Source organism: Myodes glareolus, chromosome 21, assembly GCF_982192425.1.
Source record: "Myodes glareolus chromosome 21, mMyoGla1.1, whole genome shotgun sequence".
In the NCBI taxonomy this organism is placed as follows: Eukaryota; Metazoa; Chordata; class Mammalia; order Rodentia; family Cricetidae; genus Myodes; species Myodes glareolus.
In genome coordinates this window covers 43,611,692-43,636,404 of record NC_142046.1, presented here as the reverse complement: position 1 = coordinate 43,636,404, position 24,713 = coordinate 43,611,692, and the positions used below count along the sequence as shown (strand labels likewise).

Here is a 24,713-nt window from a genome sequence, read left to right as displayed (position 1 = left end):
CACTTTTATTTACAAACTGTCATCTTAACTCTTGATCTAAACACTGCTTTGCTAAATATTTTGACAGTTTTGATAAATCACATACCAAGGAAGGGAAAGTACTTCTCTTTATAATTTAATATTCTTAAATCTTATGATTTAACTAAAATATTCCACCATAGATTTACTAGCATTTAGTTTGATTTACACTGTCAAAAACTCTTGACTGTTAAGAGTATTAAGTTACAACCAAACAAAGGTGTCAAAAAGGTACACTATATACTGACAAAACTTGATCATTTCAGCTAACATAAAGTAATTTTCCATATTTTAAAAATTAGACAACACTGTCAAAACCTATGCTTTAGATATAGTTTTAGCTCTAACTTTATTGTAATATGAATTGCAACTGACCAGAACTAATGAGTATTCAGTATTACACAACACTTGAATTAAGTCTTGAATTTAAAACTGCTATTTAGAACTATACTTGATAAGCTCTAATTATTGTTTGTAAATTACTGTGGCGGAAGCTTCACAAGTTTTAATTTTGTATTTCTAGAATAATAATTATTATTAAATTAAGTTGCTGAAAAGACACCTTAAACATCAGAAAATTATACTTTAAATCATAAAGTTAGTAAGCAATAAGGATTTTCAATTCCTTCGTCAGTATTAAGTTACAACATTCTTAGTTTTAAGAGAAGGCAAATAAATTGAAATACAGGGATACAGCAAACACTAGAAGTTAACTTAAATTGCTAGTCTATCAGCTGGTATTATTGTTTGGGGGACAGTTCTGCTATTGAAAAGCTACATTACATCTCATAGGATGAGGTTTAAAGAAGACCTCAATTTTTATGCATCCTAACAATGTGGTATCAAAAACCATTCAATTTCAAATTTGCAACACAAAGAATCTATGTTTTAACAATCACATTTAGTTTGTTTCAGCTGCTGAATAGATGTAAATGTAACCCACACCACTATCAAACTCGAGGTCTAATAGATATCAAGCTAATATTTATTTCTAAGTGCTTTAAAAATTATTTGTAAAACCTGCATAAAAAGGATTCCATGAATGTATTGTGATTTTACTTTAACAATTATTCTGCACTACAATGGAAGTACATGCTCAAACAAGACACCTCAGCAGTATTTTAAAGCAGTAACCACCTAGCCAATTTCTGTATGTTCTGTAGTTTTTCTAATCCACTCTCCCTGTGGTTGAGCAAAATCGAATTGCCTCTCACATTTGCAGACAGCTCTGTGAAGGTGATAATAGAGCTGCACCCTGCTGTCATGAGGCAGGAAATAGGAAAATGGCATATGGGGCTAGAAAGAAAGAAATAAGGGGAAAGAACGAAAGAACGAACAAAAAAAGAGAGAGAGAACTAAACAAGAACAAAAGAGATTTCAACAAAGAACAATATAACCCAATGTGTTCTGCAAGTTAACCTCTTTTCAGAATCAGTCAGCATATTTAATCATTCATCTGTGTCCTCACAGCAAATACATGAATGGCTGATTACCAAGTCTTTGGGCAAGTTTTCATTGTCTAAAATATTTGGAAAATACAACTCCAGAATACATTTTGCGTAATGTCTGAAAAAAGAGCCCTTTAAATAAACACTTTTAGAATGTACTGATATTTATTAAAATATTAATAAAACATATAAAGCAATAAATACACATATATAAGCAATCTTACACATATAATGTATAAATATATATAGGATATATAAAATAAGAAAATGAGGTATAAAGCTTTCAGTATGATATAACATTCAAATTCATGAATTTTTTTAAAATTAGGAATAAACATTCATTCATGGTAATAGCAATCTTAAAATCCCTACATAATGTGTTAAATTGCTAATATCATGCCATATTTATGGATTTGCATACTTTTAAAGAAATCACTTATGTATGTGTTTAAGAACATGTACACGCATATGTATTAAAAAGTGGCGGCAGATGGCTGTAAAGTTAGAATTGACTCTACCTTTCCTTTTACACTCTGGATGGGATCCACAACCACTGCCACAGCTCTCTCCGACAAGGCTTCAAAGCTCTGCTGAGTGTTGATATCCACACCAGAAAGCCAACAGCCAAAGCCAGGGTGACTGTGATACCAACCAACAACCATCTCAGGCCTGAAACAAAGAGGGCATTCAGACACTTAGAACACAACAAGTAATACACTGATGATATGAGAAGAAACAACACACTAACAGGGTATAAATTAAGAAAAGATGAAAACACACAGGTGTGAAAAAGCACCATTAGAAACTCTGAAATCGGGCACCATATTATCCAGAAAACATGGCAGTGAGTAAGTGTGACAAAGGAGTTGCTATCATTAAGAGATGCACATTAGCAGTGGTAGATAAGGCTTTCAGCTTTTCACCTTGTTACCACACTTTCTCAGAGCCAGTTTTTAGCCTTTCAGAATTCAAGTAAATATCTACTCTTTAACTCCTTAGCTCTGGGAGCTGGATTTTTCAGGCACAGAGTACATTTTTTTAACAATGGACACCAGGATCCACTGTTGTGAAAGGATTAAATATCAATTAAACCAGCAGTAGAACTAGGAACTCAGTCAAAAACCAATTTGCACTGCTCTGCTCAGCTGCTGAGCCTTTTGCTAACATTAATTTTGAAGTTTTTTCCACAGTAGAAGAATTTGAGCAAGAGAATGACAAGCATTGGGAGACTTAGTCTGAGGGGAAATACTTGGATTACAGTGTCTTTAAAACTCATATCAACAAACATCTATTCAGAACTGCATTTGACTGCAATTCTCAAATATACAGACAGAACCTACCAGGTCTTTTGATTACAAGTCAATGGAAAGTAACTCTAGATGCTAAACAGAGGGACGTTATAGCCCAAGCCTACCACATGACAGCTGAGAATCTTAATACAAGGCAGTTTTCTGGTTGGGAGATTTTCATTCAGGGTGTCAAGAGGCACCATATAGGTGGATCAACCACACTGATTCCTCCCCTTGGAATGATACTCATAAACACCCATTAACTTTAAGGCACATTTCCAAAAGTATTTTCATTTACAAAAAATGCTAGTGTATAACACTTACCTTCCTGTTTGTTTCAGCATATCCAACATTTTGGCTTGGAACACTGGATCAACTGCTTCTACACTGACACCCTAGATTATGGGGGAGAAAAAAGACTTTATCTGGGAAACTTTGGAAGGAAAGAAACATTCTGTAAATGAACAACAAAAACCTATTCCCAATTTCTTATTAAAATTTTATAGGTTTTGATACATGTATTTGAAAGCTAATCAAATCACTGAACCCCAAGATTTATTATCAACAAAATTTCTAAATCTGCCAAGTATTGAATTGCTATTAGCTAATGATTAGACAACATTCAGGGTGTTAAAAGTTTATGGCTATTGCCATATATATTTCTGATTATGTATGTATCATTAGAAGTACCAAAAATAGCTGACAAACTATGATTTTTTTTTAGTTATAACTACCTATGGTAAGCATACCTCCTAATACCATGCCAGCATCAGAATTTAAGTCTAATCTAGCTAAACAAGCCAGTTTATCATAAGCACTTCCTCCAAGCAAAGCAAAAAGCACACTGAATTCCAATATAGAAGGCAAACTGGAAAACAAGAATACGCACTCTGATGCTGGGCTAAGATTATCTTTCTGGGGTTTTGTTTTCATTATTATAAAGAGGAGAAGATGAAGAGAGGTAAAGAAAGGCAAGGATGGGGGGGACAAAGAGGGGGGATGAAATGAAGACACAAGTTTCTACAGAAGAGTCTACTGACTCCTGAACCAATAAATACTTTCTGACTCTATTACACAGGGTGAATATAAGCATCAAAATCTGTAACATGAGGGCCGGCTTGTTGGGGTATCTATCCCGCCCAGTACCCCAACAAGTCGGCAAACCCCAAAGAAAACCAATCATATAGAGATCTCTATAAGTTATAAAGCTGATTGGCCCATTAGGTCAGGCTTTTTGTTAACTCTTATAACTTATGTTACCCCATTATTTTTATCTACGTTAGTCACATGGGCTCAGTACCTTTCTCAGTGTGTCAGCTTACATGTTGCCTCTTTGGTGGTCTGGACAGGAGTGGCAGAGGAACTTCCCTGCTTCTCAGAATTCTCCTATTCTCATTGCTCCATCCCTACTTCCTGTCTGGCTTTTCCGCCTATACTGCCTGCCTGGCTAATCAGCATTTTATTAAAATATGGTTGACAGAATACAGACAATTCTCCCGCATCAAAAATCGCCTATCTTATACTGTCAGACAAACATTTACATGGAAATGTGATGATAATACATTGGAATCGTTTATTATCCTGATTATCTACATAGGGACTACCTAAAAGAGAAGTGAGTTCATTGTTATGTCTTTTTATTTATTTTCATAGAAAAAGAAGATATAATAGTAGACTAAGATTTAAATGTAAATATAAATTGTGGGTAGTAAGTGCTTCTATATCCAAAAGAACAAAAAGTATAATGATTATCCAGGAAGACAAAAGAATTCTAAATCAAGTTACCAAAACAAGCAAAAATTCCAACAACAAAAACCAAGATATAGTATAGATTGTTTTGTATTATTTTCAAATCTTTTGCATACTATAGCAACTAGTCTACAGAAATACCTGTTTCATGTGTGTATGTATGCATGGCATCATTTAAATGTGTATAATTTGTTTCAAGTATATAAGGATCCTCAAACAGAACAAGCATCTTCACCTGATAAGCCTTGCCAGCCTTACCTAGAACACTGCCACAGCAGAGGGAAGCCTCCATCCAATACACAGAAAACACACAAGTGAGATTGCTAAGTGTCATGGCTTAAGAAGTAGGTAGAACTAATACTGACAATTTTTGTCTGAGACAGTGTAATATAGGATGGAATGGCCTCAAAGTGAATACTCAAGATAAGAATGATATTGAATTCCTCATCTCTTTCTTTCACCTCTCCAGTGCTGGGATTCAGGGCATTAAGCCACCACACTGCCTTTTATTACTGCTTTTTTTTTTCCCATATTCTCTTTAAATTCAACAGGGCACAGAGGCACACACTTTTAACCTTAGCACTCCAATGCAGAGGCAGGAAAATCTCTGTCAGTTCAAGGATGGCCTACATTACATAAAGAATTCCAGGCTAGCAAGGACTATACGTTGAGAACCCTATTTCAAACAAACAAACAAGCAAAAACAGCCTAAATGCACCACGTTCTATAAAAATCGCCTTCAGTAAATAATAGGCAGAGCAAAGTTACCTCTATAAAGAAGAAATTTTAAATCGTGTAGATTGCTTTAAAAAAAAATCTCCATTTTACTACTTAACATGTAAAAATCATTCACTTTCATACACAGCACACTAAAAAAAAAATCACAGACTTCAAAAAACATTGGAAACCTCACAGGAGGATTAATTTACACACATTTAACTTTTATACAATAGTTTCTAAAAATTTTTGAGCAGATATTCAGAGTAATTAATATAACGCCCTACTTTTATAACAACTAACTTTAAGCCCAGCTTGTTTGGCTCACTAAAGGAAAGAATAAGGAAGTTAGTACTAGTATCATTGAGCTTTTAAGATGCACGGTGCAGTTAAAAGACTGATTTAATTCAACACAAGATAAAACTCATACTATTAGTCTTATGATTGCTGTTTTCTAATGCAAAGAAAAAACATAAAGAAACGAAAGTCATTTTGAATTTAAAAAAGAAAAGAAAAATGAAACAAGAAGCAGCCAACATAAAGAACTACTCACAGTTCCTGACTGCGGCATAGCAAACACATCAATCACTCTGACGGTGTAATCATCAACAAATTCTCCAAGCATGAGACCCATAACTTCCATAGGAACTCCAGCACGGCCATGTTTTAGCATCTGTAAAGAGGAAGAGGCACAGACACAAAGCACATTTATTTGAGATCCTGACTCACACACATCCATGATGCCAAATAACCTAGTTTGTTTCTGTGAAAATAAAAGCCAATTTTATAGATGTACCCTAAATAATACTGATGCCTGAGGGAATTAAGGTGATAAATATGCCGAAGTAAAAAAGAGACTGCAAAAGAGGCTCTAAAGCAAGTAACTCTATTCCTTCCTTACCTTTAGCAATGCCAAGGAAGAGATATAGACTTGTTCTGCGGTGTCCACGGCAGGAGCATCTGTAGGTGGACCCTAGGAACAAGTTCATCAGTTATTACAACACACAGCATAGTGAAGTAAGAATTAAAGTTACATGTGAAATAAACTTGATGATTTTAATAAACATTCTAGAAAAAAATTAAGTATCTTTTTATCCAATTACAATACAAATAATCATGAAGTCATTTACAATTATTAAGCACAAAGATGACAGTCAAAACTCAGTACCCTGACTTTCCAATAGTCATAAAGTTTATTTCCACATTGCTCATCTACCTTGGCTATAAAATAATTATTGTCAATTACTGCAACATTTGTTACCACTGTTACAATATAATATTAATATGAATGCCAAATCCTATTGGACTAGCTTGATAAACTGAAGGATCATGAAACAGTAAATCCTCTGAGCTTCTTCAGCTTTGGCTACGGACAGTATGCAGCTTAGGGATATGGGATCACTTTGCAGATTCACAGAGTGGGAGGGAAGGCGGGAGAAGACTTCTAATCCCTGGGTGAAAGAGCTGTGAATGAACACATACTCTGCACTGGCCTAATGAAGTTGTTCCCTTCCGCACACAAATCTAAAACCACCACCTCAGGTGCGAACAAACTAGGTAAGGTCAGGTGGGTAGCGGGAAAATACTCCCAATAACTAACGACTGCCTTTCATACTATAACAGGCTAACGAACCAAGTAAGTTTCTCCCCCAAAAGAACCTACTTACTCACAAAAAGAAACAAATCTCTATAGGTTGTCACAATGAGACTCATAGAGCAACTTGGGGTCTTTGCATTTAAGGTACCTTCACCCCAGCAGCCAGTAAATACAATTCCATACCAAGCAGTACATATCACTTAAAAAACAAAAGTCCGCCTGTCTTTCTTCAGTACTGGGATGTGCAGAAGACAGTCTCTTAACTGCTGTGGCCTTTCCACCCTTCTACCAGGTCAAAGGTGCTAACCGCTCATTCTCGTTTGCCGTTATGCTTTTACTTGCTGAAATTAAACAACTGCTTTACTCATACTCCACTAACAGTCTACGTGCTTTCTATCTATTTATATCGACTAAATTCTGTCACATTTGGGGGCATTTAAAAATCTCACAATATTTGCTGGAACCATTAACTAGAGCTATAGATGGTCCCCAAGTGACACTCTCCATTTATCACCACTGAACGCAGCTTTGCTGTTTCTTTCCACTAGATTTTCAAGATGAGAACTAGCTGGTAAGCCAAAGCACTTCTGCTGAAGTTATAATAATTTAATTTCATTCACTTGGATAAGACACTTAAGAAAGATTAAGAAATAAGGCTGGAGAGATGGCTCAGTGCTTAAGAACACTACCTGCTCTTTCAGAGGACCCCCCAGGCTTGAATCCCAGCAACCCCGTGATAGCTCACCAATGAGAATATCACATCTCCTCTGACCTCCACAGGCCCAGCACATATGTGGTGCACATACATATGTATAGGCAAACATCTCTATACATAAAATATAAATAAATAAAAAATTTAAAGATATGAAGAAAAAGTGGAAGATTGTATCAAGTCAGATGTGATAATACATTTGTGGAAGCAAGCCTTAATATGATAAATACCATATTCAAGTTATTGCTTGGACATAGAACAACTTTAAAAATTGTATGTGTCCTTCTTTTAACCCACTTTAGTAATGTCAACTAAACGTGGGGCGGGCTTTTTTTTTATTTCATGTGCATTGGTGTTTTGACATGAGTGTCAGGTCCCCTGGAGCTGGAGTTACAGACAGTTGTGAACTGCCATGAGGGTGCTGGGAATTGAACCCCGGTCCTCTGGAAGAGCTATCAGTGCTCTTAACTAACCCCTGAGCCATCTCTCCGGTTAAATGGCCTTTTTCAATTGCCAGAAAATAATTATTAAAAAGAAAAAAGTGACCACATTTTCACCTAAACATATCACCGATAGAATCCAGAAACTACTTCAGTCATCAATGTAAGAAAACCGCCTTTGTTGTATGTTGTTTGTATGTAGCAAAGTATCTGGCACACAGCAAGAACTCAGTAATACTTCCTGAAGAAATGAATCAATAAAATGGTATAGAAAATTGAAAGAACTGAAGACTTTCCAGCAGTTATCTGAGAGGAAGCAAGCACATGCAAATGGAGAGTTTACTTTCTCTTACAACCTACTTTCTTAGGGTTCAGAATCACAGTAACAGAAAAACCTCGGCCCTCGCCCTTTAGTACGAGTGCTGTCTGTAGGGCTGTCAGAGATATTTACCGTTTGCTCTCTCACCTCCCTACCTCCCCAGAACTCCTCCCTACCCCAACAGGGTCTCTGCCTGCCCTCCTTTCCCTCTTCCTTCCCTTCCTCCAAAGTCTTGCTAACCGATCCAGGTTGGTTTCAAAGGCTTCAGCCTCCTGACCTCTCTCTCTGGTATGGGCCACCTATTTTATCTCTTAATCATGTTAGCCAGAGAATAAAATTACTTGGCGTGGGGATGGGGTACTGGCAAGAAGTAGAGAGAGGTTGATAGCAGCTAAAAATGTACAGTGAGACAGGAAAAGGAGAGGGAAGAGAAACTGGGGTAAATATGAGAGCAGTGAGCGTCTCATCTAGGCTGCAACACACCTGTGTGTACGTCTACACTCACCTGTGAGAAATAAAACGCAGTGAGGCAGTAAGGACGTGACCCCACTAAAGACCCTGGACACAGTTCAGAGAGGGATGTTAAACCTTCAACAGCTAAACAACAAAGACTTCGCCTCAAGAGGGAAAAAATGTGGAATTATAGAAATCTACACATAGTGGTTTTTTTTTTTTAATGTAGGGGAGCATACTGATAATTTAAAAAAATCATCCAAAAATTGGAATAGCAAACATTTAAAAAACCTCTGTCAGAAAAATAAAAATAAAAATAAAAAAATAAAAAAAACCTCTGTCAGTAAATATGATTTTCTCTGTAATATAGTTTTGGATGGAGACAAGATTTAAGAAGTCACACAATAAGGAACGGGGACAAAATAGCATTACTGTACGGTCCATACAGTGAAAACAATATTATCTCTTATACATGGAAAGGGGTACAGTTCAGTGGTGACTATTCTGGAAATAGAGATTTGAAAGAAGTTTGACTGCTTAAAAGTCAGAGCAGAGTTTATGAACATCTTCCCAGTCAGTGGGGCACAGGGAGTAGACACAGACGGGCTGTGTGGTAATGGGAGAGCAGGTGCTGGGGGCTCTCGGCTCTGCTGGAGACTGTCACGGGATGTTTGTAGGTTCAAGGACAACCGGCAGTCGTGGAGAGACTTGCTTTTTCTATTTTTAGAAACAGGTTTGTTTAGAACTATAAGAGTCAGTGTACTGGACAGTAAAAAAGTTTTACCTGCAGCCACTCAATTTCAAGTCTTTTAACACACATACAATCAAAAACTAAGAAAAATTTAAAAATACCAAATGATATAAGATGAAACAAACTGTTTTTGAACAAATATGATGAACAATGTCTTGTGTTAAAAAGGTACATGTACCTCCAAGTTGAGTTAAAGTAGAAATTCATGTATATGTTCCTTAAAAGACTTAGAAAATTAGCCAACAAAAAAAAAATGACTTAACTGAACAATTTAGGAGCAGACATGTTCAGATTTCGGAACATCTGCAGTCTAAACCAATTAAGCACCCAGAATTTAAAAATCCAAATTGCTACAAATATCTCTCTCTCTCTCTCTCTCTCTCTCTCTCTCTCTCTCTCTCTCTCTCTCTCTCTCTCTCTCTGGAATGCATGTTACTGTGAAAGCCACAGTAGCTACTACGCTTTGTGCTTCTTCACTGAAACAGAATAACACTACATAATAGTAAATCATCTTTGCACTTCCAAAATCAATTAAGTAGTTTGTATTTACATTTTGTTTTTCAGATTAAAAGTGACATTGGTCCATTCCTCTTTGTTAAGATTATTAGGTTTTGATATCATTATGGGGAACTTATAAAATAATCTGGAAACTTTTACAAGTTTTCTAGTTACAAAACTTTCCATTTACATATCTGCTCTGTACGTACATTAAATTATCTAGCATTTAAAATTCAGTGAGTTCACTATTAAAACATTTGGCTCTGTAGCAACTTTTAGAGCTAGCTGCTGTAACTCTTTCCATCAATGTATTGATAAATACAGGTTATCTCCATCTTGAACCTAAATAGACTTCTATGCTATTTTGAACATTTCACTTCATTAGTTTTCCAAGTTGCCACCATAGAAATGAACATATTTTATCTTTTCTTTTTATATTTCTTAATAGAAGCATTAAAAACTAAATTTGCTCCTCCAAATTATACTACAGTATTAACCAAGAGTATTAAAGAGCTACATTAAAAAAGAAAAAGCATGGCAAAAGTTTTTTTAAAATTTTTTATTTTATGTGCAACAGTGTTTGTTATGCCTGCATGTATGTCTGTATGAGGGTGTCAGATCTTGCAGTCAGACAGCTGTGAGCTGCCATGTGGGTGCTAGGAATTGAATACTGGTCCTCTGGAAGAAAAGTCAGTGCTCTTAACCACTGAACCATCTCTCCAACCCCTGCAAAAACTTTTCTAATAATGAATGTCTATATGAGCAGTAACATATCTGACAGGTAAAAAGCAATCAATAAAAGAATACACAATTTAAAATATAACCTAAAGCTACACAAAGAAACCCTGTCTTAAAAACCAAAAAAAAACACTAAAATTTCTGAATACTAAAAAGTTAAAAAGGAAAATAGTCTTAAGATTAGTTGCCTCCTATTAGTTATGCCAAAAAGTCATTACAGAAACAAATTTTTAAAATGACTAAGCCCTCAGCAGAAACACAGGCAAAGAATATAAAAGCTAATTATATAAGAAATACAAAATGATATAAACATGAAAAGTGTTCAACCTCCTACCTGACCTTCTTTAATTAAAGCAATACCAATTAACACATTAGGACTTTTTCCCAACAAGACAAGTTTTACAGTGTCCACTTTTGGAAAGGGTAATGAAGGGAACACTGAGCTGCACTGGCGGTGATATGAACTGGTGTAATCTATCAAAGGCAGCTGAACAATGTATAGCAACAGCATTAGGGTTGTACAAACTTTGTGACCTATTTCTTCACTCCTAGAAATTATTTGAGTAAATAAACAAAGATGTTTGCAGGAACTAGAATGTTCATAGTTGTCTTTAAATAATGCAAATAAACCCAAGAACTTAACCTACAATTAAAGAACACAGTCGAAAGCCTTATCCTCTGATGGCTTTAGTCATCTTAAACAGCAGTAAGCACACACTTAAAGCAAGTATCTTAATCTGTGCTATAGGAACAGGGTTTCTCTATGTAGCTCTACCTGTCTTGGAACTCACTACATAGACCAGGCTAGCCTTACACTCGAAGAGATCCTCCTGCTTCTGCCCCCGAAGTGCTGGGGCTTAAAGGAATGTGACATCAAGTCCAACTATTAGAGATATTTTAATTTAGAATCCTGAAAAAAACCTCCCTTAAAGTGAAAGGAAAAGAGGGAGGGAGGAAGGGAGGGAGGGAGGGAGGGAGGGAGGGAGGGCAGACAATAGGATAAAAGGGTAATGCGTATGAAACTACCATGATTATGAGAATCACTCCACAAAATATAAGCATATTAAATTATCACACAAAACTTAAGACCACACAATTTTGTCAACTATAGCTCAATAAATATGAGGTAACAAAAAGGAAAGCTACAAGGGGTGTAGCCACCAAACACACTGGCATGAAGGCAGATTCTCCAGGGCTTTGATGGAAGGGAAAGCTAACTAGCCATCAAGCCAGTCTGCAAAGCAAACAGGTGGGCTTAAGTGTTTACTAGTGCAAAGTATTTTTAAGCACTCAAGGATGGAGATTTTTGGCCAGTTCTTGACTATTAAGTAAGAGATTCCACATTTAAAAAATACTTTACTCTCAAAATCTAGAGCATCACAGGACAGGAGCATGAGAAAAGTCATGACATAGTATGAAAACTGTGAGGACATTTGGTAAAAACAAAACACTCTTTAAATACCTGGAAAAAAAAAAACCCGAGAGAATACAACTGTTAGACTAATAGCTCTGAACGCACAAACTCTGAACTGGTCCCGCCTGTATCACTTGGAAACTTGTCAACAACACACATTTCTTACACGGCCCAGAAATCAGGGTTCTAAAGAAGCCCAGTTAAGTCCTGAAGAAGCTTGAGGACCACTGACTTTAGACTACATGTGTTAAGACCTATAAGTCAACAGGAAAAATTATCCAAGCTAGTAGACTGGGGTTCACTATGAGAAAAATCTTGTGATAGCCCAAGATACATAGAAAATTAAAATGGATTTTCTTTCTGTAACTAGAGTTAATCAAGTATGACTGTTCAGATTAAACATTTGATGGCTGGATAGATCAAACAATACAGTAAATTCTCTATTGTTAGGGCAACTGTACACTAAACGATATACAATAAAGAAAGGATCTTCTTTCTGGTGCTTCATCAACACAACTACAAAATTATCAGCTTCTACACTGTGCCAACTCTTCATGTGCACTCTAGGACAACTACTTTACCAGCACATTCAGAATGCAAAGCACGTTTTAGAAGTTAAACGTCAATGTCAAGGTTCTTTAACAACTGCAAAAACTGAAAGCACTAGAATTTAGTAAAGTGATAATCTAAGCAAGCAAAAAACTAAAAATTAAAAAAAAAATCCAGCACTAACAAAGACCAGCCTGTATTTCACACAATTCCACTCAAAATAAACACACACATCAAGGAGGTCCGTAAAGTAAGAACATCTGAAAGTTTTCTAAGGATAAGGGTTAAAACTTAAAGGGATGCTCCTATCTAGCACCAGAACCTGCCAGGCATGGCAGCACACACCTTCAGTCCCAGAGCTCAGGAAGCTGAGGCAAGAGAACTGATGCACATCTGAGGTCAACCTGGCTACACGGGAGGTACCATGGGATACATAGCAAGACCAGGTCTTAAAACAGAAATAAATTAGAATATGACTTATAGTTGTATAATTCTGGAACTCCATGAATTAGATGTGTTCTCACAAAGACCAGAAACTGAAAAGCTTTTGTTCTTAAATCTGCAGTACTCAATTCCTCCTGGGCACTTTGAAATTACTGAAACCTGACTGTTTAAAGTTTGTTTTAAAAGTAGGGGCACGAGATATATCTTAAGCTGAAGAAATATATGTGTCAACGACCTAATGTAGAATAAACAACTGATCCCAGGCAACGGTGCTAGTCTCATTCAGACATCAGCAATACCCACCAATGCTGTAAAACAACGCACTCTACAACAGCACGAAGCTCACCTTTGTACAAGTAAAACAGAAACAGTCACACATGTCTACAAATATTAAATATAGTTAAATTAAATGAAACATGAGTTTTGTTTTGTCTGGTGTTCTCTTCATTTAGAAGGTTAAAAATCTGATCCAGCACAAAAAAAAGCTGTGACTTTTACTTGGGTAGCCCTTGTTGACTAAGTGCTAAAAAAAATTTTAAAAAGCCATTTGCCGTTATAACAGCATAAAAACCACAGCCTCGAAGTGCTACCTACTCAGGCCTTTTAACAAATTTGTTAACACTAATAGTTATATTACTCCACCTTTCTCTTAGTGTGAACTGGTATCAATTATTTAGTCAATTTTACTAAGTTATTAAAATACCTGCTGATTAATCATGAACCAAAGTGTCACATAAAATAAATGTAAAATAAATAGTATCAGTGAATTGAAACATGTCCCAAATATCTGAGAATATTAATTTATTTTGGGAAATGACATGAAACATTTTTAGTATTAAACTGTTACAGACTTATGTTTTATTATAACTGTTTAAGGTGTATACTTGTTCTTGAATTTTAGAATTATCTTTAAATCTGTTAAAATGTATTTTTTAAAAAAGAGAGAAAGGAAACTTTATTAACAAATGAAGGTGATTGTATTTTAATACAAAACAAATGTACAACATGCTAAGCAGTTGACAGAAAATATTTTTAAAATTTATAGGCCTCAATTCTATTATAAAATTCATAAATTTAGTGAAACTACCACCATCAGTTTTGTCAATTAAACCTTCTTAAAAACAAAATTATAAAATAATAAATGAATCAAAACCTATACAATTAACTACCACTGTATTGTTTATCTCTTCTTATCCAGCAAGGTAAGAGAGAACCTTTTACTACTTTAATCTTTGCGTATTAAACAACGAGTGTGAAAACAAGCTGCATGGAAGCTACCTCCCCGGCCCAGCTTCACTGACTAGTGGAGCACCCTGATCTGGGAGGTGTTAATTGGCAATAGGAGAGCAAGTCAGAAGCCTGTTCCCCACCGTCCTAACCCAGCAAGGCTAGGTCATTAAAGTGGAAATGAATTCTTTCATGTGAACTTAACCCTTTCACTACATGGTTTCAGCTGCTTTCTCTCAATTAATTTTTTAAAAACTTGTTACTTTTTAGAGTTAAAATTGTTCCAAAAGAGGGGGTAGGAGTCCTTTGGCTGACAGTTCCAGTGACTGCATTATTCAGAAAAGAACACAGCAAGTTAATTGCAATGTAATACTGCAACTCTCTCCAGATAAACATACAAACTAATTGTATTTGCTTATTTTAACACCAGAACAAAAATCTAGCATACAGTGTTTAGAAATAGCTCAGAACCATTTTAGTCACAAGAAATTTCATTTAACATTTCAGGCTTAAGAATCCAACAACTATACAATTTATCACCTTAACATTAAGATAAACTGACAGTATTTTTTTTAGTTTTAATGTGCATACAAAATTCTCAACATAAAAATGCTTTGAAGCATAGGAGTTAATACACCTTTCTAATTATGTTTCATTATTCTGATAAGGTGCAGTCACAGCATATCCTGATGACTGGTTGCCAAAAAAAGCCAAAATTCCTTTTATGGCATGATCTCAGGTTTCCAGATGGCACATTAATTCTTTAAAAAAAAGAGAGAGAGAGAAACAAAAAAGGGAAGAAAATAAGAATGGAAATGTCAAAATAATGATGCATTGCTTTTCAAATGCCACATTTATAAATACTAATATTCCCTATATTTTACTTCAGGAATAAAAACTATATAGACAAGATATTAAATACTATAAAGATTAATGTACCTATGCTATAGCTTGAATCTGAATAATCTTGAAAGCACTGACTTTAATAAAAACATTGTAAGTCTGAGAAGTAAACACTTGAAAACTTATACCTTATACCTGACACTAAATATATGTGATAAATCAATAAATAATTACCAATATGATGATGGAGACGTAATTTTACTCACTGTTGAAATACCTCTGGACTCCTGAGAAACTATACTAAAAAATGTGGTTATTCATTAGAAGCTAAATATGATAGAAAACGCAATGGTTCAAGGATGCAGAAACTGGGGGATCCAGCATATCCCTATACAATATTCTTTTCTTCCTTTGCACCTCCTGACAAGCCCTCTAATTATATGACAAACTCAGTTCCGTTTAGAAAACTTTCCCATCCTAAGCCTATTGAGCTTCACCAACACAACAAACTAAGAGGACACCATTCCCCAGTAATAAAGAGATCTGATCCAAGCAGGATAAGAACTGGTGGCCCGGGTCTGGTGCACAATTCTGACACTTCCTTCCCTCTAAGACCACCCTTTGACAGTCACTTTGAAACAATTTTCACCTACTTAAAAATGTGTGTGTATGTGTGTAAAATATGTCATGAATATCAGTCAGAATAGACGTCTATAAACTCTGTCCTACCAGAACAGACTGAATGCCCTTCACTCTGTGTAACTACTACTATCAGCCACATGACAGGAAAGAACCAGTACAATGACTGACTACTTTTAAAAGTTCAAACTTTTGAACCTAAAAATAACTATAAGCATTTGGGAATAGCAAATTATGTCATCTTTTATAACTCAAATAGGGAATCAGGAAAGGCAGAATCTTAAATTCCCTACAACACAAATACTGAAACATCAAACTGTTCCATAACAGACACTGCAACTAGTTAACAGGCCTCCACACTCACACTTAAACTTTTCTTTTCATTTATTTGTGTGTGTGTGTGTGTGTGTGTGTACAAGAATGAGCAAGCCTGCACATACAGAACTCAGAGGACAACTTTCAGTAGTAAATTCTCTCCTTCCACCACAGGCTTCAAAGATCAAATTCATAGCCAGGCTACGAGCTGAGCCATTTTCCTGGTTGGGCCCCATTTAAAAAATACTATTCAACTAGTACTGCTTATTTTAAGTGTTTCAATTACAAAATGTAAACAAAATTAGTTGCAAATGATCATTTTGTGAGGCATTTAAAACTAATTAGTTCAACTCCTAGTCACTCTTGGCGATCTTATCACTGATGTACACATCTATACCTGGAGATACAGACTGCATGCTCTTATTTATTCATTCAATAATCACAAGCTTAGGAAACCTTCTGTCACGAGTGGCTATGAAAAGGTAGGCAATTTTACACCTCTAAAAAGTTTACAAAGTAGAAGGCACCCAAGAAAAATAAAATTAAAACTGCAGCACAGTAGAACAAGAACAAAAATAAAAGAGAGCACCTAATCATAATAACTAATTTGATACATCTTCCCTTGTGCTATGACCTGAATATGCAAGCCTTTCCCAAGTCGGGAAGGAACAGAAGGGAGCAAAGCAAAAGCAAGCAATGCACTACCAGGCACAGACACACAGCAGTGACTATCCTATGCATTAGAGTTCATACAGCAGTATGAGCTGACTAAACTGCAGAAACTTAGATGTCAAACATAATTCTGCTTCGATTTGAATGGATGTTTTTCTAAAGGGAGTTTAAAAAGGGGAGACCCTTTGGGACTGGCAGTATGGCTCAGTCAACACAGTGCTTGTTCTGTGAACACAAGAGCACAAGAACTCTGTGATCCCCAGCACCCACGTAAAAAGCTAGATGGTAGGGTATGGTGAAGAGTGCTTGTAATCCCAGCACCCAGGAAGCAGAGATAGAGGATCCTTAGGGCTCACTGACCAGTCAGTAGAGCCAAATTGATGAGCTCCAGGTCAGGATGCAACACTATTTCAAGAAAGTGGATGGCAATTCTGAGAACAACCAAGGTTACTCCCTTGCTTTCACTCACACATGCACACACAGGTAGACCTTTTGGGCTGGAGAGATGGCTCAGTAAGTATGTGACCTTAGTCTCTGGAACCTATATGGAGAAAAAAGAACCAACTCCTGCAAACTGTCCTTGATCTGCATAAATGTGCCATGGTTCAAGTATGCATGTACGCACATGCATGCACGTACACACACACACACACACACACACATAAATAAAAAAGGTAGAAATTAAGGTAAACTTGTACATTGCATTTATGAGAAAAGTTATTTAAGTTATTATTTATTAATATAAATCAAATAATGTAAAATTGGCTGACACCCATGAAAGAAATAGTTTCTTACTCAAAGGCTATGTTTTCCCATACAAAAACTATGTCTTAGAACATATTGTGAAATTAATGTGTATGGAATGTGTATAAAGATTACACCTGTTTTGTCTCAAGTCTGGGTTTTCCTTTAACATGCTATCCCCAGGAGTAATATTCTTTCAGCACATACTGTAAGAAGCTGATTATCAAACATCCAAGCAATGGGCACCACTGGAAGGGGAGGCAGAGTTCAAGACTGGATTAGTTGCATCACTGATCAAAGGAGCTGAAGGTTAAGAGGATGCTACTGTGAACAGCTGTCATAAACAGCAGTCACAAGAGCCAGGCCCTGAAGATGTTTAAACGAATACTGAACCTTGCCTGTCTGTATGTAGTTTTTGCTTTCTATTTTAAAAAATGTTATCCTCATGTTTCTTTCTTTCCAAATGTTACTTATCTCATCTAATGAAAGAAAAAGACAAAAGAACAACATGTAAGAAACAAGTGAATGTGGGCATGGGCATCACAATATATATATATATATATATATATATATATATACACACACACACACACACACACACACACACACACACAGACTTAGAAAACCTGTGTGACAGACAGTATGACAAGCACTAGATATGTCTATGATAAACTAATTAGATGTAGTGCTAATTCTTAAAATGTAGTGTCTCCAAAACTACATATTATATTTATACACAAATATAAAAATGAATATATAACACAGGTTTGGGGCCAAAATGACAGGAAACATGGTAAGCTTTAGGAATAATAAAAGCAAAGCAAGGCCTGGTGTTCAAAGAGCTTCTCCAGAAACGAGTAATGAACACGTGAGGGGGTCTTAGCCTGCTAGTATTTCAAAATTGCATGTCACTTAAAATAACTCTGATGCCTGGGCCCAGCCTGAAATTCTGATATAACTGCTCTCTGGTGGGGTTCAGGCATGTTTTTTCCTTATTCTGAGACAGGGTATGTAGCTCTGGTTGGCCTTCAACTTACTAAGTAGACCAGACCAACCTAGAATTCATAGATCCATCTGCCTCTGTTTAGCAAGTGCTGAGGTTATTTGCAAATGCTGAACTTAAAGGTTTGTACCACCACACCATACCCAGCAAGTTTTATTGTTGCTGTTGTTGTTTTAAAGACCCCAAGAGATCCCTGGTAAAAGACCCCTGACCTGAACTTAAAAGCAAAGGACCACACTGCCCGGTTAATAAGACTATTGGAGCAAGTTTGCCCAGCTAGCTGCTGTGAAATTTCAGAGGTTTAGAGACAATTTCCAAACATATCAAATTCTATATCGTTGCAGATTTATTGTAATTTTAACTCAGTGAGACATAGTTCACAAAATATCACAGAAGTACAAAGTAGGACGAATTACAAGTGGCAATTTTTGCTATGTATAAAATACTCCTGAGTTCTCTTGGACACATAAAAGTATAAGACTCCTCTGACCTCTTGTAGTTAGCTGTAAACAAGTAACTGGCTTTAACCAACTGAAAGAGAAGCAGAAATGACCTGACCTGTATTGTGCTCAAAGAAAACTTTCAAACAGTGATAATGCTGTTTGTTACCTGGCATCTTAGAATAATGAGGATACCAGAACGGAGAATCCAGGTGAACCATCACACACAGTGTGGCTCCAAAGAAAACTTTTTCATGTTGAGCAACTAAGATTTAGTTGTTTCTAACTCATGACCTGGCACACTGAAATAACAACTAACTTCTGAGGGAAGAGGAAAAAGGTTATTTTTAAAAACTAGGAGGAAAATAAGGAGCAAATATTAATAATGAAAGCGAAGAAGAAAAGAAGAAGAAGAAGAAGAAGAAGAAGAAGAAGAAGAAGAAGAAGAAGAAGAAGAAGAAGAAGAAGAAGAAGAAAAGAGAGAATTTAGAAAGTATCTCACAGCTCACAGGCCAACAAGGGATGACCCAAATAGCATGGGGCACTAAAGTAATTTAAATAGTGTAACATAAAATGGCTACTTTAAAATATAAGGCACTTGCAAAGAGAGCTCAAACTGCAAAAAACAAAAAAAAAAAACATGAGTCAAATAAGCAAACAGTCCTTTCCATCCTAGTATGCCTAGTTAAGGGAAAAGATCACTCATCCTCACAGTGGCTCTCCACTGCTCATCATCTTATTAAACCCCAAGGACTCTGGTCACACTCCCCTGACAACTCCCAGACCACCGTATCTTACCAGAGTGGTATTACTTTTATTCAACACTGAAGACAACTGACAACAGCAAAGACAAAGCAAGGTTTAAACACAACTACTGTTCAAACCCAGGAGAGAAGTCAGCTGCACACTGATTTAAAGGGTTCTTGTGTTTCTGAAGGTAGGAGGTTTGCTGACGTAGACTGGTGGTGAGAACCACAGATAACAGCTAGCCCTCCAAATGAACAATGGCTACACTAGGAAGAAGTGCAATCCAAACACTTTGAGCACACTGGAGGATTGCTTGTGTGGGACAAAAAAAATGGAGAGGTACAATACGGTTGCAGGTGGGAATTGACCAGTTAGGAAATATCAAATCTATTATGAAAGGCATGAAATACCGGTAGGCTGGATCTCAAAACTCAAGAATCTGAGTACTTGCCAAACCTGCAACAGAACACTTCAGTGACTTACTACAAACATATTCATGCAGACATGAAGCCCATTTTTATCTCATAAGAATTTTTGTTCACTCTTACCAGAAATTACCTAAGATCCCCAACGTGTGCTAAAATCTGACATTAACACAGCTTGTACCAGTAACATGGTATCTAATCTTCAAGAGGCTGTTTAGACCCTGACCAAAAAGGAATAATACAAGACTGTTCAAAAATATAAAAAGCAATCAATATTTCCTGAAAATTAAACATTATCGCATCTACTATAATAGAATGACCATATTAAAATGCCTGATAATTAATTCAATTTTAATTTCTGATAAATATTTTTAGTAAGTATACCCTATGCAGCAATTAGAACACACCCATATTAAAAAAGTTAGATGAAGAGTAACAATATATGTCTTTAGTCCCAGCACCTGGAGAAGAGGAGTAGGCAGAGGCAGGCAGATCTCTGAGTCAGAGGCCAGCCTAGTTTAACAGTGAGTTCCAGGGTAAGGATAACACAGTGAAAGAGACCCTGTCTCAAATTAATTATTACTTGAAAATCACAGTTAACTGGGAACCTAGTATTTTTATTTGCTAAATTTAGCAAGTTTAGACCCAAGTAACTCTAAGTACTTTGTTCTAAGGCTCTTACTTGTTTTCCCTAGCTTAAGCTAGAAGCAACTTTATATTAGCATACATACCAATACCATTCTCAAAATTTGTTTATTCTTTGTCTTGAAAGAAGAAACACACCTTTAATCTCAGCACTCTAGAGGTAAGTGGGTCTCTGTGAGTTCAAGGCCAGCCTGGTCTACAGTCCAGTCTCTGGGTTACACAGAGACTCTACCTCAAGGACAGACAGACACAGATGATAGGTAGGTAGGTAGGTAGGTAGGTAGATAGATAGATAGATAGGATAAGACACAGCAGCTTTAACACTAAAGCACCTTCACAAGGCTCAGGTTCACACCTATAATTCACATTAAATTTGTATTTCACCAGTAAAATTTCTACTTGTTATAAATCAGTATTTACATTGAAATAGCATCTCTCCAAACATTAAAAATAAACAAACAAACAAGCCATTCACTAACTGCAAATACATCTTTTATTTTAAGGAAGAAATGTCCATATTTCAGAGCATGCCACCAATACTGGGCTCTCAGACCCCAACTATAGCCTGGCTAACTTTTGTACTTTTAACTGTGTAAGGTTTCTTCCCCCTTTCTACAATGTACGTACACATCATGAATTCTCCATGACACCAAATACTCTGAGTTCTGCATTCACTCATCTGTATCTTTACATAGATCTGAGTGAGGTGCTTTACATGTTTCTACTTATCAAGTCAGCAATTTCAGAGAAGGCTAGATAAACTGAGAGAATTCCACAATGAAGGAAAATTATTACACACCTCAAATGATGTTCAGTAAATAATTCTTTAAAGTCTGTGAGTAAATACACTTTAGCTTTTATTTTGATGCACTATCTCATCCAAACATTCAGCCAGGCACACATGAAAAGACAATCCTTAGCTTGTATGCTCGCCCTTAAGAATTTCAGGTCCACAAAAGAATACGTATATTCAAAAATAAGATAAATAAGAAACTAGAGAGAAAAGTACTACATAGCAAACCAAAAGGCAGCAGACTGGGCATAGGGGTCATTTACCTAAGATAATGTGATCTTTCGTAGGCCCGAGTAGAAGGCCGCTTCTAGGAAAGCAGTCAACAACAAGAAGGCAGCAGAAAGAAAGGGGGCTAAGTGGCAACATCCATCCTCACTGTGAACAACACACACATGCAGATTTAGCCTATTTCTTTCCTTTGTTTCTTGTAAAATTTATTATATAATACAAGGAATTAAAAATATTACTTCTGTAATAAATCATTGTCCAGTTTACAAAACAAAACAAAAAACAAATCACTACAGCAGTTGTACTCTTCTCCCTTGACTACGCGCAGTCACAGCACACCCAGATGTAGCAATTATTCTAATTTGCTGATTAGCGAACTTTAAAAAAACTGGGGGGGGGGGGTGTTCCTTATTTTGTTTTGTTTGGCCATCAAGGACATGCCCAGGCTGGCCTCCAGCTCTTTATCCTCCTTCCTCAGCTCCACAAGTGCTGGAATTACAGGTATGCCCCAATTTATGTGGCTTTATCATGTACTTCTTTATTGTATACAGGTGATACAGCATTATTTTTTGTTTTAAAATTGTTTACTTCATCATTCATTTAGAATACAGAATTTTTCAACTTGTTTTTCCTTTATTATATCAGTATAAATTAATCACACTAATATGTGAAGATCATTCATGCATTTTTACTACACAATAATCCTACTGTTAAACACAATCATGTATATCTTCTGCTGCTACTAAGACAATTAGGTTCAGTTTGTTTATGTCTTTGTTTACTATGATTAAAAATGGCTCAGCAAACTACAAGCTGTGGGACAAACTAGCTATTTGATTTTCTTTTTCCTGTTCTCCCCTTCTCTACTACAGTTCATTATTCAGTCCAGGTATGCTTCAAATTTGCTAGACTCCTGGTTCATTCTCTAGAGTACACAGAGTATAGGTATGTGCCATCGGGGTCAGCTCCTGAATTTTTCATTATTTTAAAACGTACTGGCGATTGATTGATATAGGATCTCACCTATGCATGTGAAAAATTAAGATTACAACAAATGCACAACTAGACAATTGTAAACATATCAATGACTTAATCATAATACTTATAAGAAGAATGCCTTGAACATATTAAGTGTTCCACAAACTCTACCTAAAGGAAACTCTAAATGTTATTCCAAGGAAAATAGGTTTCAAATGTTCAATGGGAATGGAGCAATCTGTTTCTACTACTAGTACTATCTATCACACATTAAAATCTTGAGTCAATAAACATATATGACTTGAGCCAATAAACATATATGACTCAATCTCACCTTGTTTATTCCTATCTCTAAGGAAAAAAAAATCAGCATTTTCTGTTAAACTGGATTCAATTAACTGTTTAATTTAGGTGGATTCTCTTATAAACTACACAGCAGTCTAACACCCATGTCTCTGAAGTTCAAACAGAAGACTCCTAGAACAGCAATAATTCTCAAGTTACGGATCACTACGCCTTTCCAGGTTGAATGCCCCTCTCACTGGAGTCGCCTAAGACCTTCAGAAAACACAAGATATTTGCATTACATTTCAGAACAACAGTAAAATTAGTTGCATAGCAACAAAAAATGTCATGGTTGGTGTCACCACAACATGAGGAACTGTACTGAAAGATTGTAGCTTAAGAAGGGTTGAGAAATACTGATCTAGAACATCTATTCCAACATCAGTCTTTCCCACTAAAAAGTAAATGAGAGGGGCAGTGATTGTCAGTCATCATGGCCGAGGCAAGAGAACCAACTGTTCAAGGACTGCCTAAGTCACATAACTGTTCACTGGCACCACCTAACAAAAAAACAAAAACAAAACAAAACAAAACAAAAAGGAACATCAAGAACTGAGTTTAGATTTCTATTCTCCCCTGCAAAGGACAAAGCCATGTGAAACAACAGATTATGACAAAGAAATGGGACAAGGCAAGGTAACAAACGGGAAACAAACAAGATGAGCCTCCCCACCGCCAACCTAGTTTACTGAGACATTTCCCAGGATGAAGTGCAGGGTAAGGATCCAGGCAATCAGATGGGCTCTGTGAGATGAAGTGAGAAAGCCAAGATTACTGGGAGACTGATTAAAGCTCTAGGGGCCATGAGATTTTGAGAATTCCGCTATATAACAACAATACATGTGTATGAAGAAGCAACAGAATCTACAGAATCGCCCAACAGGATCAGGGGGAAAAGCAAAACTCCCAGAGCACTGGAAGCAAGTGTTCTTTCACTAATATACCAGGGGAAAATATTTAAATTCACAACATAGAAGGGCATTGCTCCAAAAGGAGAAGAGTGAGCCCTAGGCAGGTCACTGCACAACAGAACAGAAAGTTCAGTGACAAATCCCGACACAGCTGACAATCTGCCAACACCTGTAAGACAATTCAGTGGGGGGAGGGAGTAGTCTTTGCTATAAATTTGGTCTCTGAGACAAACAAATATATTTGCATGAAAAAGCATGCAATTGGACTCCCATCTTGTCTTAAGCAAAAATAGTTCACAGAACTAAATATTAAAGTCACAACATTGGAGCTGGGCATGAAGTCTGGTAATCAAATACTTGCCTCGTATGTATGAGGTCCTAGGTTCAATGCCCAGGACTGGAGGTGGGATGAGGAACAGAAAAATTACACTATTAAGGAACACCAATAAGTAACTATGAATATGGTTTAAATGATGCTTTTTTAAAAGATTTGACGTCTGTGGCAGTTTTGTATGAGAATGCCCCCACAGGCTCATGTTTGACTACTTGGTCCCCAATTGGTGGACCTATTTAGAGAGGATTAGGAGACGTGATTTTATTGGAGATGTGTCATTGTGAGTGA

At 36.4% G+C, this 24,713-nt stretch overlaps 1 protein-coding gene across 1 annotated transcript in view; it reads right to left on the bottom strand.

Moving 5' to 3' along the window:
• Psmd14 (proteasome 26S subunit, non-ATPase 14) overlaps positions 1 to 24,713 on the bottom strand; it is an 83,036-nt gene that overhangs the window by 29,024 nt on the left and 29,299 nt on the right. Inside the window, exons 4-7 of the mRNA XM_048425812.3 lie at positions 6,123 to 6,194; positions 5,775 to 5,894; positions 3,080 to 3,150; positions 1,985 to 2,135 (exon numbers count right to left, since the gene is read on the bottom strand). Of these exons, the coding sequence (XP_048281769.1) occupies positions 1,985 to 2,135; positions 3,080 to 3,150; positions 5,775 to 5,894; positions 6,123 to 6,194 (414 nt within the window). The remainder of the gene's footprint in view (positions 1 to 1,984; positions 2,136 to 3,079; positions 3,151 to 5,774; positions 5,895 to 6,122; positions 6,195 to 24,713) is intronic.